The 13,182-nt window shown below is 44.3% G+C and overlaps 1 protein-coding gene across 1 annotated transcript; it reads right to left on the minus strand.

Annotated features, from left to right (window-relative positions):
• Positions 1-9,938: 9,938 nt before the first annotated feature.
• Positions 9,939-12,316, minus strand: LOC130212133 (GTPase IMAP family member 7-like). The gene is made up of 2 exons (XM_056443274.1): positions 12,293-12,316; positions 9,939-10,781 (listed from the first exon to the last, which is right to left on the minus strand). The coding sequence occupies exons 1-2, from the start codon at positions 12,314-12,316 to the stop codon at positions 9,939-9,941; spliced, it is 867 nt and encodes a 288-aa protein (XP_056299249.1).
• Between the last annotated feature and the right edge of the window lie 866 nt (positions 12,317-13,182).

The following is a 13,182-nucleotide window of genomic DNA, read 5'->3' on the forward strand; positions in this document are numbered from 1 at the left end:
GACTGTTTTTCAATGTCGGAGGACGATGTGGGCCGCACAGATCTCATCCAGCATGACATCGAAACAGGAGATGCACGGCCGATTAGGATGAGACCTCGACGCCTCCCACTGGCCAGGCAGGCTGCGGTAGACAAAGCCCTGCAAGAGATGCAGCGAGGGGGAATCATCGAGCCTTCCACCAGCCCCTGGGCCTCGGCGATCGTCATGGTCCCCAAAAAGCAGAAGGAGGCGTGGCGTTTCTGTGTGGACTTCAGGCCCCTCAACAAAGTGACAAAAAAGGACTCCTACCCACTTCCACGCATCGACGAGGCCCTCGACACGGTGGCAGGGTCAGCCTGGTACTCCTCTTTGGACCTGTGGAGCGGGTATTGGCAGGTCCCTCTCAGCCCTGAAGCTAGGGCCAAGACTGCCTTCATCACTAATGGGGGCTTGTGGCAGTTTAAAGTCCTTCCGTTTGGCCTCTGCAATGCTCCTGCCACGTTCGAGAGGCTCATGGACAGGGTACTCGCTGGTATCCCTCGGCAGGAGTGTGTTGTGTACCTGGACGACATACTGGTGCATGGTGACTCCTTCCAGGCGGCTCTCGAGGCCCTGAGGCGGGTGCTGGAGAGAGTGGCAGCAGCAGGTCTAAAGCTTCACCCACAGAAATGCTCCTTCATGCAACGGGAGGTCACATTTCTGGGGCACAAGCTTGGGGGCGGCGGTGTCGGCACCATGGATGATAAAGTGCAGACGGTGAAGGATTGGCCTACCCCCAACACTGTGCAGGACCTGAAAAGCTTCCTGGGCCTGGCCTCCTACTATAGGAAGTTTGTGAGGGTTTTTTCCTGCATAGCTGTACCACTGTTCCGCCTGCTGCAAAAGGGGTGGTGTTTGATTGGACAGAGGAGTGCCATGCAGCTTTCACTTCACTGCAGAGAGCCCTTGTGGAGGCCCCAGTCCTCTCACCGCCTGACCCCACCCTGCCTTTTATCCTCGACACGGACGCCAGTAATGCAGGCGCAGGTGCTGTGCTGGCCCAAGTGACTCCTGAAGGTGATAGTGGTGTCGTACCACAGCAGACAGTCTAACTAGGCTGAACGCCGCTACTGTGTCACGAGACGGAGCTGCTTGCTATGGTCTGTGCCATCCGACATTGCAGATATTACCTTGGGAGCCTCCACTTCACAGTCCGGACCGACCACTCTGCCTTACAGTGGCTCATGTCTTTTAAGGAGCCAGAAGGCCAGCTGGCACGCTGGATTGAGGAGCTACAGGCGATGATTTCACTGTGGTCCACAGACCGGGGCACGCCACGGAAATGCTGACGCTTTCACGCCGCCTTGCAGCGCTGATGGCTGCAACTACTGTGAGAAAAGAGAGGCGCAGGAAGAAGAGCGGCTGCAACCTGGTGTGAAATGTGCTGCCGTGGGACCGGTGGGCACGCCAGCAGGCCATGGACTGACAGCTGTGGACGCAGCAGAGTGGGGGTGCAAACAGGAAGAGGATGTCGACATAAGGCCAGTGCTCGCTTGGGTGGGATCCCAACAGCGACCACCTTGGGGGGAGGTTACCATGTGTTCTCGAGCCACAAAGGGACTGTGGTCAATTTTTCAAGCCCTGCGACTGCGTGATGGTGTCCTGCAGAGGGGGTGGAAAGAGCCGGCGACTGGAGAGATACGGTGGCAAGTGGTGGTGCCCAGGGCTCTGAGAGAGACGGTGCTCCGGGCAATGCATGGAGCTCCGGGATCTGGTCACTTCGGCGTTACGAAGACCCTCCGTCGCCTCCACCAGGGATTCTACTGGGGCCAACATAGGCGGGATGTGGAGGACTACTGCCGCTGCGACAGCTGCACAGCGAAGAAAGGCCCTGCAGACAGATCTCATGCCCAGCTCCAGCAGTTTCCGGCTGGGTGTCCCATGGAGAGGGTGGGGATTGATGTTCTTGGACCGTTTCCTCACTCAGAGAGGGGCAACCGTTACATCCTCACTGCCATGGACTATTTTACTAAGTGGCCCGAAGCGTACTGCATGCCGAACCAGGAGGCGGAGACGATTGTGGATGCTCTGGTGGGGGGAATGTTCAGCAGATTTGGGGCCCCTGAAGTCATCCACACAGATCAGGGCAGAAACTTTGAGTCCCGTGTCTTCGCCGCCATGTGTGACAAACTGGGATCCCACAAGACCCGCACTACACCCCTCCATCCACAGAGCGATGGGCTGGTCGAGAGATTCAACCGCACGCTGGCGCAACAGCTGGCCATTGTGGCAGCTGAACATCAACGCAACTGGGACGACCACGTGCCTCTGGTGCTGATGGCTTACAGGTCTGCGGTGCAGGACTCCACTTCCTGCTCTCCTGCCCTTCTCATGCTCGGCAGGGAAATCCGGACGCCAGGGGAGATGATGATGGGGAAACCTCCTGACGCCCCTGCGGGTCCCCCGGGGCTCGACTATGCTCGGAAACTCCAGGACCGCTTGGAGTCGGCCCACGAGTTTGCCAGGAACCAGATGCGCAGTGCGGGCGTAAGGCAAAAGAGGAACTACGATGTGCACGTCAGAGGACGACATTTTGAAGTCGGAGAGCTGGTCTGGGTGTATAGCCCTCAGAGGAAGAAGGGCAGGTGCCCAAAGCTCGATAGTGAGTGGGTGGGGCCCTGCCGAGTCCTGGAGAGACTTGGAGAGGTGGTGTACAGGGTCCAACTGCCACCACGAGGAAGGAAAGTCGCTCTGCATAGAGACAGGCTGGCCCCCTACCGGGGCACATTCACCCCACCAGGACAAGAGCCTGGGGCACGGGGAACCCTGGACTCAGCCCAGACTACCCCCCAAACCCTTCCCAATGGGCCCAGCCTTTCGCCCGCCCCTTCACAGACTCTTAGTGTCCCTGGCCTCGCCCCTCCCTTCCCATCCCCTACCCTTGGTCCCAGCGTCCCCTCAACCCCTTTTCCTTCTCCCCAGCGCCGACGGCAGCCTCAGAGGAACCGCAGGCCCCCTGGCCACCTGAGAGACTTTGTTTGCCCCCTCGGGGGCAAGGGACTTTGTGGGGGGAGGGTAGTGTAACGGACTGAGGGAAATGTTATGTTATAACTGTTATTACCTTCGCATTGAAAATGCCGGAAGGTTATGTTTTGATCGGCGTGTATTTATTTTTTTATTTTTTTATTTGTATGCGTGTTATTCGCAAAACTCAAAAAGTATTGAACCGAATCGCATGAAATTTGGTGGGGTGATTGTTTATTGTCCGGGGACCAGTTGATGAGATTTTGGGATCGATCGGGTCAAAGGCCAAAGGTCAAAGGTCATGAACAAGTCCAAATCTTTCGCAGAACTCAAAAAGTATTGAACCGAATCGCATGAAATTTGGTGGGATGATTGTTTATTATCCGGGGACCAGTTGATTAGATTTTGGGATCGATCGGGTCAAAGGTCAAGGTCAAAGGTCATGAACAGGTCAAATCTTCTTGAATCGCATGAAATTTGGTGGGATGATTGGTTATTATCCGGGGACCATTTGATTAGATTTTGGGATCAATCGGGTCAAAGGTCAAGGTCAAAGGTCATGAACAGGTCCAAATCTTTCGCAGAACTCAAAAAGTATTGAACCGAATCGCATGAAATTTGGTGGGATGATTGTTTATTATCCGGGGACCAGTTGATTAGATTTTGGGATCGATCGGGTCAAAGGTCAAGGTCAAAGGTCATGAACAGGTCAAATCTTCTTGAATCGCATGAAATTTGGTGGGATGATTGGTTATTATCCGGGGACCATTTGATTAGATTTTGGGATCAATCGGGTCAAAGGTGAAGGTCAAGGTCATGGAAAGGTCAACATCTTTTTTTGACCATAGGACGATACATTTTTGTCCAATTGGCAAGCAACTAATGCCAAAATGTTCTTGTGATATGCGAAGGTATGCGCTTTACCGAGTGCCCATTCTAGTGTTCAGGATGTAAGTGAACGTCTCATGAGCTGGTAGCTGTGAGGTGTGTCTGTGATTGGACAGCGAGTGATGTTGTTGTGTTGGTGGTGTTGTGTTACGCCCCGTTCGGAGCAGAGCTATGACCCGGAGCAGACGTGAAGCTGGTTGGGAGGCTTTCACGGCGTTTTGCTGTCGTTTTGGCATAGGCTACGGCCAACAGTAGCCTGTTCTATGTCCCCTGAATAAACACCCTATCAACCATCTACGTCTCGTAGCGTTCCTGACCCAGGGTCGCTACATTATGTTTTAATGCCGCTCACTGCACATTACTGGTCGAGCGAGGTAGAGAGTGAATGAAGAGAGAGGGAGCGTCGTCACTGGCCGTTGGGCGGTTATCAGAGAAACAAGCTAATCAGCCGTTAGCTGCAGCTGCTCTCAGAACAGCGTCGCAGAAACACCGATTTTAAACGTGAACCTGCTTCACTCAGAGTCTCTTCCGGTGTTCATGACCGGGTCTGTTGCTTTATGAGAGGAGGAGGCCTCTAAGGATAATTTGGCTCCAGGTAAAAAACTCCTTAACGATGAACACTGAAGGTAAACCTAACGGGGAGAAGTTGACCGCAATGGTTGTGAAGACTACAACTCCCATGATCCCACGCTGCGTCATGACGTCACCGAACTCCACCCGTTGTCTCGTGAGAGACCATAAGCAGCAGAAAGCTTTATATTGTACGTTTAAAGAATTAGCGGACACTAAAATAAGAGTTGAATGTTTTACAAAAAGAGGGAAAATAGTAATGTTGAATAATATAAGATACAAAATATATTATATTTATTCACTCGTTAAAATAAAAACGTTTCTGGAGGGAGGTCATACACTTGGCCAATGTCAGGGCTGTGTGCTCTCTTTAAGCAAGTGACTGTACTCTTACACAAATCTCTGCCAAATATTGTTAATGTTCTTTTCATGAGACACATTATTTAAGTAAATCTTAACTTAACGTCATAACAATCATTTAAGAGGATCAAAGTAATATAAAGGATAAAGGATAAAATACTTCCAGTATTTGGATCAAGTAGCTATAGGTGAAAACTGAGGAGTGCTAAATATTGTGAGCTGAAGCTATTATTTCAATGTGTCACATTTATTTAAAATCAAGGTAAATGCTAGAATCAGATCAGACTCTGTTCCAGAAACAGGAAATGACTCAGATTTGGATCAGGGTCAAGAAAACCTCTGTCTCTTTTTAGACCCGTTTACAAAATGATTTATTTTTGTTGCGGCACATTTTCAGTTTAATTGATGAACATTATTCTCTTTCAGTGTCAAACAGCAAGAGAATTGCCATCCTTGGAAAAACTGGAGTTGGGAAAAGCAGCGTGACTAACACCATATTTGGAGAGCCACTGTTCAAGATTGGACACTCTGTGAACTCTGAAACAAAAACATGTCAAGCAGAAACTAAACCTGTCAATGGAGGAAACATCACTCTGATTGACACTCCTGGTTTATTCGACACAGATCGACCTGAGGAGGACCTGAAGTCTGAAATAGTGAGGTGCGTCACAGAGTTCGCTCCTGGGCCTCATGCCTTTCTCATTGTGCTCAAAGTGGAGAGATTCACACCGCAGGAGCAGGCTGTCGTTGATAAAATAAACGAATACTTTTCTGAAGAAGTTTTCCAGTATGCGATAGTTCTCTTCACTCATGGTGACCAGCTCCCTGAAGGAGCTGGTCACCATGGCTGTGGGAGACACCATCACCCCTCAATGCCAAGCCACGACCCTGCAACTCATTAGAAAGTCACCAGGAAACATGTCAGAGGGAGAGATCAGAGAGAAGGCTAAAGAGAACACATTGAAGTGGCTTTGGACCAAACTGGCAGGTATTTTATCAGGTGTATTGTGGGGAGCTCTTTTTGATCTAGTAGGGATGTTGAAAGAGGTTCTTCCAGCTTTAACAACAGGAGGAGCTGGAGCAAAAAAAGTCACAGTGGAAAGTGCAGTTGGGTTTGTTCTGAGAGGAGCGATGCAAGGAGTTCTTAAAGGATGCGATGCAGCTGAGGGAGCAGACTCCCCAGGGGAAGCAGCAGAGAAGGCAGCAGAGGCTTTCATGAAATAATACAATGAGTGTTAATACAGCCAGAGAGGAAACAGAATCATAACCAATAATCAGACATTACTCTTAAAGATGGGGGAGAGTATTTATCATTAAAAAAGTCACATCTCCCTTTAAATAGCATGACATATTTAACCATTGAGATGATCACGTTTAATCATATATAATATGTAATTCAAACTTTCGTCACTTATTCTGGTTTTAAAAGTTTTGTTTTCTTCATTCACCGTATGTATTCACTATAGCTACTTAACTTTAATGCTATTAACTCCTCTACTTCTGAAAGGAGCGAGAAGCCAGACCCTAAAGGAGACCTCTGGGCTTATTGGCTTTTATTTACTAATATGAATCATGGCTTTTGAAACCTGCAGCCATAGGAAGTGTGATATTAATGTGTAATTTACTTTTTATTCATATGATTTATCCATAGTTAAGTTTAATTCTCTCTGATGAGTTACGATGTCTTTCTTTTTATTGAGCTAAGAGTGTTTTGGTCTCATATATCAATATATTCTTCACATATAATCGGATATTATGTCGTGTTTAATAATTGAATGATGACATCCTTAATGTGTGTTTCTTTCATGTATTAATATGTAACTCTATGGTAACTATGTTGACTCAATGGAAAGAAGAAGTAAATAAGTGAACTCTTGCTTCACCTGATCATTTTGAAAGTCTTATTGGGACTTTAAACTTCTCTTATGTCTTGTCTTTAACTTCAATATTTACATGATTTACCGTTTATCTTCCTTTTATCGCAAAAAAACAAATAAAACTGGTTTGTATTCTGTACATTCCAACCAAAGTCCAGACTTGCTCATTTCTGAGGGTTGTCGCCGGCATTTTTCAATTTCAAGGCATCTTTATTTAAATGTAAATGAGGCCTGCCACCACTGAACAGCAACTATGTGTAACGCCCCGACCTTCTCGGCTCCATGCCCATCCTGGCTTCACCGCCCCCCCTCCTCCCAGCTGAAGAGCCCATGCAGCTTGCGAGGACCAAGTTGACTCCGGAGGAGCGGCGGCGGCGCCTACGGGAGGGCAGATGCTTCTTCTGAGGCCAGACGGGCCTCCTCGTTGCCTCCTGTCCATTACAACTGGTTGTCAACTGGTCTGGCTGTGGGAGACACCATCACCCCTCAATGCCAAGCCACGACCCAAATCAAATATATTTAATAAAGATGGTGCAGTTTGAACCTGAGATATATGTATAAATATATCCAAAATATGTGTGCCAAAACAAAAACAAGTTGAACTAGAACGGGCACTCGGTAGAGCGCATACCTTCGCATATCACAAGATTGGGCATTGAATTATGAAAATGTTGGCATTAGTTGCATGCCAATTGGATAAAAATTGACCGTGCTATGGTAAAAAGAAGATTTTGACCTTTTCATGACCTTGACCTTTGACCCGATCGATCCCAAAATCTAATCAAATGGTCCCCGGATAATAACTAAAAATGTCATGCGATTCGTTTTAATACTTTTTGAGTAATGCGAGTAACACGCATACAAATAAATAAAGAAATACACGGCGATCAAAACATAACCTTCCTCATTTTCAATGCGAAGGTAACTAGAACGGGCACTCGGTAGAGCGCATACCTTCGCATATCACAATATTGGGCGTTGAATTATGAACATTTTGGCATTAGTTGGATGCCAATTGGATAAAAATTGACCGCGCTACGGTAAAAAGAAGATTTTGACCTTTTCATGACCTTGACCTTTGACCCGATCGATCCCAAAATCTAATCAAATGGTCCCCGGATAATAACCAATCATCCCACCAAATTTCATGCGATTCGGTTTAATACTTTTTGAGTTATGTGAGTAACACGCATACAAATAAATAAATGGCGATCAAAACATAACCTTCCGCATTTTCGATGCGAAGGTAATGACAAACAAAGGACCAGCAGGTGGTGACACGAGAGAGGGAACTATTCCCCTTTAAGCTCAATTAGCTGCACTTTAATTAAAAAAGAAAGTGCATATTGTAGAGTTTTTGTGGATTTTATATGTACTTCACATGTAAATGAGAGTGTTTTAAATGTATACATAAGAAATATATGATAATTAATAAGAGATATTATGAAGAATGTATTGAGGAAAACAGGAACATATGATCACTATGTTATTATTGTAACTGTAATGTTTATTGTAAGATGTTTTATGGGTATTTTAACTATGACTCGGGTATGATTGAAATGTATTGATTCTGGGACGTATAAAAACAGCTGTCTCCAGGCGGAAGACGCTTTTATTTTGAAGCCATCTTATTTTGAAGTGTGAATATTTCTGGAATCGGGACTTCTTCTTCCAAGCACCAGGCAGCTCGAGATTCGTATGAACTTTTACAATCTTCAGGACACAAGGATACAACAATTCAGAATCTGCTCCAGATGTTTTCCGCGCTCTGTAACAGGAAACAGCGAACTCGGTTTCAACAGGAGACAGAAATACAAACAATAGTGGAAACTACTAACTCGTTTGATTATTTAGATAATTAAGATTTTATGGTTGCTATAAAAAAATGTTTGATCTTAGTCTTTATTTTTTAGCGTCGACATTCACTGTCACCCTCTCCAGGAGGAGGAGCTCTCTCTCCTTTAGGCGACACGAAGGCACCCTCAGAGATAGAGTCTGCACTTTGGTTGGAATGTACAGAATACAAACCGGTTTTATTTGTCGTTTTGTATATAAAAAAGATAAATGGTTAAAAAAATGAATAATGTAAAAAAAATATTAAAAGAAAAGTCAAAATGTCAAAAGTAAAAATTCCCAATAGGCCTTCAAAATTATCAGGTGATTTCACTTATTTACTTCTTCTTACCATTCTGTCAACAACAAAGCACATGTGATCACATATTGATACATGAAAGAAAAACACATTACTGCTGTCATCATTCAATTGAAATGAAATAATATGAGAATATATGTGAAGAATATATTGATCTATGAGAACAGAACACTCGTAGCTCAATCAAACAAAATAAATCGTAAATCATCAAAAATAATTAAACTTAAGAGGCGATGAATCTTATGAATAATAGGTAAATTACACTTTGAGACATAGTACATATTACTTATTATTAACCATAATACTCTCAGTGGTTAAATATTGTTTAGAAAATAATTTTCATGCAATTTATTGGGAGATTTTACTTTTCAACTCCACAGTTCATTCCAGGTTTAAACTTTCTTAACTCAAACAATATTTTACTTCATCCGAAGTAGATTTGCTTCCATCAATGACGACCTTCGCTGACCTCTGCTGCCACTTTGTACGGCTGCGCTCAGGCAGGCGCTTCAAGACTATGTATACCCGGACCAACAGACTTAAGTTCAGTTTCTTTCCGAGGGCACGCTGCTAAGTTTTTAGAGAGTCAAATGTCGCATCCCCGTTCAATATGAGGAATCGTGCAATAAAAAAAAAAACAAAAAAAACAATCATGCAATATGTTCACATACCTAGGGCATAGGTTTACACTAAGAAATATGCCTAGTTTACATACGTAGTTTATTATACTTACTTTTATATTTATATTTACATCCATAGATCTCATTTATACTTATGTACAGTTCCCCTATGTCTATTTATGATTCAGTCTGGTTTTTATATTGTCTTGTTTATATTGTCTTGTTGTTTTTATATTGTCTATTGTCCTATTAGCACCTTGGGATTGCATCTAAATTTCGTTGTTCCTTTGCACAATGACAAATAAAGATCATTCATTCATTCATTCATTCCGACAGTGTGTCTGCTCCCTCTACATTACAACATCTTGCAGCACCTCCTGCCACCGCGCACACGACAGATGTTAGAGAGCAATTAGGACTTTACACCTGCTGCACCTTATTACTTTGTGGCTAAAGCAAACCCTCTCGCTAGAAGTTCACCAACTACTTTCATACTCGCTGCTGTACCAAAAAACCTCCCAACACTACACCTACTGAGACACATGCCAAACCGAGACAAAGCCCCAAAAATACTTTGTCTTTTGCCTTCTGGTTGATCTGCTCCTCTGACATTCTTACTCCTGACTGTCTCATGAGTTGCGCCTCCTGTTTTATTCTTTCCTCCACAGCTTGTAGCATCTCATTGGTGTAGCATCCTCCTTTGTTTGCCTCAACCATCTCATCTATTGTCTTGAGGAGCTCCTTCACCTGGACCTGGTTGTTCCGGTATCTTTCCTGCGGGTTGTTCTTCCAGTATTTGTTATCGATGACGTGGCAGCGGCCTCCGCACTTCTTCACCAGCTCCATCACCGGCTTATTATCACCAACACGTTCCTCAATGGTCTGTCCTTCAGAGAGCTGGTCACCGTGAGTGAAGAGAACTGTCGCATACTGGAGGAATTCGTCAGAAAAGTATTGGTGCATTTTAGCGATGACATCCTGCTCCTGCGGTGTGAATCTCTCCACTCTAAGCACAATGAGAAAGACATGAGGCCCAGGAGCGAACTCTGTGACGCACCTCAATATTGCAGACTTCATCTCCTCCTCAGACCGATGTGTGTCAAAGAAACCAGGAGTGTCAATCAGAGTGATGTTTCCTCCATTGACAGGTTTAGTTTCTGCTTGACACGTTCTTGTTTCAGAGTTCACAGTGTCTCCGACCTCGAACAGCCCCTCTCCAAATATGGTGTTAGCCAGGCTGCTTTTCCCAACTCCAGTTTTTCCCAGGATGACAATCCTCCTGCTGTTTGACACTGAAAGAGAATAATGTTCATCAATAATACTGAACCAGGTCTGTTGGTTGTTTTAATATCATATACACATCAGCTCAATTACAATAAAAATCCTAATTTTCAAATTTGAAAAGGTAAAGCAGTTGGAAGTATTTCATTACTACATGGAGTTTGTCCACTTAGTCCTTCTAATCAGAGATAAAAACCTGCTCTTGAATGTAACCAATTTTAATTTAGTGCAGTCGACAACATTGACCATTTACTTACGCTTTGTAAAAACCCAACTCCATGAGATGATTCTTTTAAACTCGTCTTTACTTTTTTTAAATTATCAATAAGTTTGACAAAAAATTTACAAAAACCTGTGAAAATATATAATCGTCTCAGCGTGTAGAATAACCATAAGGTACCGCTCATCCTTTCCAGAAATATAAATCAGTGAATGGTTAAGCGATGACTCTTGTGTCTTTTCTTTCTCCACCTGTTTGACTTGTACTTCTATTTTCATGTGTACGCGTTAAGTAGAGACCAGCTCTGTTGCATATGAAACAGCAGCAGAAGCATGTGAATTAATATCAGCACTTCTGTCACATATCTTTACATAACTGCTTATTACCTTCGCATTGAAAATGCGGAAGGTTATGTTTTGATCGCCGTGTATTTATTTATTTATTTATTCATATATGTATTTATTTATTTATTCATTTATTTATTTGTATGCGTGTTCCTCGCATAACAAAAAAAGTTTTAAACCGAATCTCATGCAATTTGGTGAGATGGTTGGTTATTATCCGGGGACCATTTGATTAGATTTTGGGATCGATCGGGTCAAAGGTCAAGGCCAAGGTCATGGAAAGGTCCAAATCTTCTTTTTACCATAGCACGCTCAATTTTTATCCAATTGGCATGCAACTAATGCCAAAATGTTCATAATTCAATGCCCAATCTTGTGATATGCGAAGGTATGCGCTCTACCGAGTGCCCATTCTAGTTCCACAGTGTAGTTGTTATTTTTTCCAACCTCCACACTCCTACAATACTGTATATATCAAATACTGATAACAGGTCAACAAGGTACTGATGAATGAAGGCTATTTACAAATTCTGACTGATGTTCTTTCATCTCATCTCATCTCATCTAATAGTTCTTAACATGTGAGCCAGGAAGATATCTTGATTCCTTTACAGTTTTTTGTTCAGTCGTCTTACTTTGAGTTGTTTTTGCACACTCAGACTAACTCTGTTGTGAATTTGTTATATAAAGAAACCATTCTTTCCTTATGCCAGTAAACAGGGCGTTACATAAGTCAAGACGAAAGGTTATGAATGCTTGAATGACAGTTTCCTGATGAGCACGTTGTGATGCTTGGTTGTGCCACCCTGACTTGGCAGGTCAACTGTTCAGGGAAGATACAGGTTGAAAACAATGTTGTTGTTGTTTTTACTGGCAGCAGTCGTATTCAGCTGGAGGGTATTGTACACGCAGTATAACCAGACTCACATTAATTGTACTCAGAGTACAAGGAAGTACTGTGAACAGGTACATGCAGCTCCATGAGGCGGGTCACTCACGAACACGGCTACATTCACTGCCATCAAACCTCCGTATTTACCGCCACTAAATATGATAGAAAAACTCAGTGTTGCATGACTGCATTTTACATTAATACTGTATGATGAACACCATAATGTCCTGAAGCATCAATTCAATTCAATTCAGTTTATTTGTATAGCCCAATTTCACAAATTACAAATTTGTCTCGGAGTGCTTTACAATCTGTACACATAGACATCCCTGCCCCAAAACCTCACATCGGACCAGGAAAAACTCCCAAATAACCCTTCAGGGGAAAAAAGGAAGAAACCTGCAGGAGAGCACCCCTCTCCTAGGATGGACAGATGCAATAGATGTAATGTGTACAGAAGGACAGATTTAGAGTTAAAATACATTCAATGAATATGACAGAGTGTATGAATAGTTCATAGTAGGCATATTCCACGATGGAGACCTCCACGATCCATCAGGCAGATGGCGGTGGGGAGGAGGAGTCTCAACAGGACAGTGGCGGCAGGAATTCCACGACCCAGACGATCCATCAGGCAGATGGTCCGATGACCCCATGAGAGAAGTCAAAAGGACTTCGGGAGAAAGCAGAGTTAGTAGCGGTGATTGAGAGATGAAAATTCATCCTTCAGGAGAGAAAAAGAGGAGATAGGTACTCAGTGCATCCTGCTATAAGCCTATAGCAGCATATCAAGGGGCTGGACCAGGGCAAACCTGATTCAGCCCTAACTATAAGCTCTGTCAAGAGGAAGGTCTTAAGTCTACTCTTAAACGAGGTGACTGTGTCTGCCTCCCGGACTGAAATTGGAAGCTGGTTCCATAAAGAGGAGCTTGATAACTAAAGGCTCTGGCTCCCATTCTACTTTTAAGACTCTAGGAACTACAAGTAGTCCCGCAT

This window comes from Pseudoliparis swirei, chromosome 21, assembly GCF_029220125.1.
Source record: "Pseudoliparis swirei isolate HS2019 ecotype Mariana Trench chromosome 21, NWPU_hadal_v1, whole genome shotgun sequence".
Taxonomy (NCBI): Eukaryota; Metazoa; Chordata; class Actinopteri; order Perciformes; family Liparidae; genus Pseudoliparis; species Pseudoliparis swirei.

Bases quoted from the DNA above. Each gene is read 5' to 3' on its own strand.
- LOC130212133 (XM_056443274.1), bottom strand. From the start codon at position 12,316: ATGGCAGTGAATGTAGCCGTGTTC. The intron at 10,782-12,292 runs GTGAGTGACCCG...AACAACCAACAG, and splicing joins CAGTGAATGTAGCCGTGTTC to ACCTGGTTCAGTATTATTGA.